This window comes from Limulus polyphemus, unplaced genomic scaffold, assembly GCF_000517525.1.
Source record: "Limulus polyphemus unplaced genomic scaffold, Limulus_polyphemus-2.1.2 Scaffold5728, whole genome shotgun sequence".
Classification (NCBI taxonomy): Eukaryota; Metazoa; Arthropoda; class Merostomata; order Xiphosura; family Limulidae; genus Limulus; species Limulus polyphemus.
In genome coordinates this window covers 63,655-66,797 of record NW_013671338.1, presented here as the reverse complement: position 1 = coordinate 66,797, position 3,143 = coordinate 63,655, and the positions used below count along the sequence as shown (strand labels likewise).

The 3,143-nt window shown below is 31.4% G+C and overlaps 1 protein-coding gene across 1 annotated transcript in view; it reads right to left on the bottom strand.

Moving 5' to 3' along the window:
* Positions 1–1,526: 1,526 nt before the first annotated feature.
* The window catches only part of LOC111089269 (hapless 2-like), a gene marked incomplete at both ends in the record, with an annotated part of 63,766 nt that continues 62,149 nt past the window's right edge, over positions 1,527–3,143 (bottom strand). Inside the window, one exon of the mRNA XM_022401456.1 lies at positions 1,527–1,686. Coding sequence (XP_022257164.1) covers positions 1,527–1,686 — 160 coding nt within the window. The remainder of the gene's footprint in view (positions 1,687–3,143) is intronic.

The window sequence follows — 3,143 nt, the reverse complement described above, 5'->3', positions numbered from 1 at the left end:
TATAGATACTTCCAGTTCTTATCTCTGTTACTGAACATATAGATACTTCCAGTTCTTATCTCTGTTACTGAACGTATAGATACTTCCAGTTCTTATCTCTGTTACTAAACATATAGATACTTCCAGTTCTATCTCTGTTACTAACGTATAGATACTTCCAGTTCTTATCTCTGTTACTGAACATATAGATACTTCCAGTTCTATCTCTGTTACTAAACGTATAGATACTTCCAGTTACTATCTCTGTTACTAAACATATAGATACTTCCAGTTACTATCTCTGTTACTAAGCAGAGATAGTAACTGGAAGTATCTATATGTTCAGTAACAGAGATAGAACTGGAAGTATCTATATGTTCAGTAACAGAGATAGAACTGGAAGTATCTATATGTGGGATTGTTACAGCAGGATAGCAAACATTGTATTTTTATCTTATCTTACTTGATTGATTTCTGGTGATTGAGCAGGTTTTCTTTAATCCATCATACAGCTTTCACAGTCTGCTGAACCTATAGTGTGTAATGCCATGTTTTGATGGTATCACGGCAATAAGGGTGTGTTATATACAGCTTTCACAGTCTGCTACACCTATAGTGTGTAATGGCATGTTTTGATGGTATCACAGCAAGAATGGTGTGTTATATACAGCTCTCACAGTGTATTTGTATAACTTTGTCTTTGGTTTGAAGAGTACTTGTTACGTCTGTTAGTAGCAATATGAATAGCTTCTATTATAACAGATTATTTGTATAACCCTGTATTTGGTTTCAAGAATACTTGTTACCTCCATTAGTAGCAGCATGAATAGCTTCTATTATTATAACCAGTTATTTGTATAACCCTGTATTTGGTTTCAAGAATACTTGTTACCTCTGTTAATAGCTGCATGAATAGCTTCTATTATTATAACCAGTTATTTGTATAACCCTGTATTTGGTTTCAAGAATACTTGTTACCTCTGTTAGTAACAGCATGAATAGCTTCTATTATTATAACAGTTTATTTGTATAACCATGTATTTGGTTTCAAGAATAGTTGTTACCTCCATTAGTAGCAGCATGAATAGCTTCTATTATTATAACAGTTTATTTGTATAACCATGTATTTGATTTCCTAATGAGGAAAGCAGGTGCAAGTTGAAAAATCTTCTTCCTTTTTTAGTAACAGAGATAGGAACTGGAAATATCTATACGTTCAGTAACAGAGATAGGAACTGGAAATATCTATACGTTCAGTAACAGAGATAGTAATTGGAAGTATCTATATGTTTAGTAACAGAGATAGGAACTGGAAATATCTATACGTTCAGTAACAGAGATAAGAACTGGAAGTATCTATATGTTTAAGTGTGCAGTGCAACAATGTTTCAAAGTTCTGTACTGTTCAATTGTCTATAAATTTATAAAATTTAGGATGTCATTTCCAGAACATTTGACTGTTTTTCTTCAATGTATCAAGTTTAATTCATTTATCATTAATTACTGACTCATAATATTCTCTCTAATAAAGGGAAATAAGGTCTTACCAATGATTAAGAATACAATATTGATAACAATTATGATGAAAAGGATGGTGAAGATTTGGTGATATTTCAATGTATGTAGCACAGGCAAAGAACCACGGAAACCAGCTTTGTGGTAATCTTCTATTGTGACAAGCTTGCAAGATAAACTTTCTTTTATGCACTAAAAAAAGGCATACAATATTTTAACTAATCAGAAAATATTGACACCAAACATGCTATTAAATTAAACAAATTCAACAATCCAGAAGTATATAATATCATTAAAGTATTCAACCAGTTAAAGATTACTTCTTTGTTAATGATTCACAAAAATATGAACTGTGCAGTAAAATATATTAAAGGTCAACAATAACTTATGTACAATGAAGCCTTGCAAGAAGTGAATAATTCAGAAATAAACAATTACAAAAAAATATGACTATTAAACAAGCCTTGCTTTAAAATTAATATTAGTTAATTGTTAAAAATGTATAATACTAGATCATGCAGTTAAATATTGTACATCAACAAATATACTATTCAATCAAACAAGAATACGCATTTGTACAAGTTCCAGTAAGCACTAACAGTATGTAGAAATGAATATTCCTCTCATGAGAGCAAATAGTTAATGATGCATCAACATGTTAAATGACAGCTCAATTCTTCTTCACTAATTCCTAGTAGTAGCTTATATCAGTAAGAAAGTCACCAACAGTATCCTCAACTATCAAACCTAACTATGATTTATATGAAACCTTTAGTCTTCTTATATCATTCAATGACAAGAAAGTTACCAGCAGCATCCTCAACTATCAAACCTAACTATGATTTATAAGAAACCTTTTGTCTTCTTACATCATTCATTGACAAGAAAGTTACCATCAACATTCTCAACTATCAAACCTAACTATGATTTATATGAAGCCTTTTGTCTTCTTACATCATTCATTGACAAGAAAGTTACCATCAACATTCTCAACTATCAAACCTAACTATGATTTATATGAAACCTTTAGTCTTTTTACATCATTCAATGACAAGAAAGTTACAATGAACATCCTCAACTATCAAACCTATAGTCTTTTTACATCACTCAATGATAAGAAAGTTACCATCAACATCCCCCAACAATCAAACCTAACTATGATTTATATGAAACCTTTTGTCTTACATCATTCAATGACAAGAAAGTTACCATCAACATCCCCAACTATCAAACCTTACTATGATTTATATTGTTACGTATCTGCTTGTTTGATAATTTCCCGTATAATTTCTTTCCAATGAAACTTCAGCGATAAAAGTCCTTTCTTAATTAAAACTAGTTTATTCTTTCTCGTTAAAAACTTTGTAATACACTTAATTTCCACAGTCACTTTAACTTAGCTACAATTCACAGCGATTTACACACTTTACTTACGGCTTGACTCGATTATCCCCATTATCAATTTATCTGCCTGCTTATATACTAAAAAAAAAGGCGTCTAGCAAACACTGGGACATTCATGAGGTTCCCCGATCCTTCTAGAATCTTATCATGTGTTACCAGCATCACATGACTTCTGCTGTCATAACACTGCCCCTTCCTTAGTATTGTTCGTCCTGAACAATAGCCACTTACATTAAACCAATAGT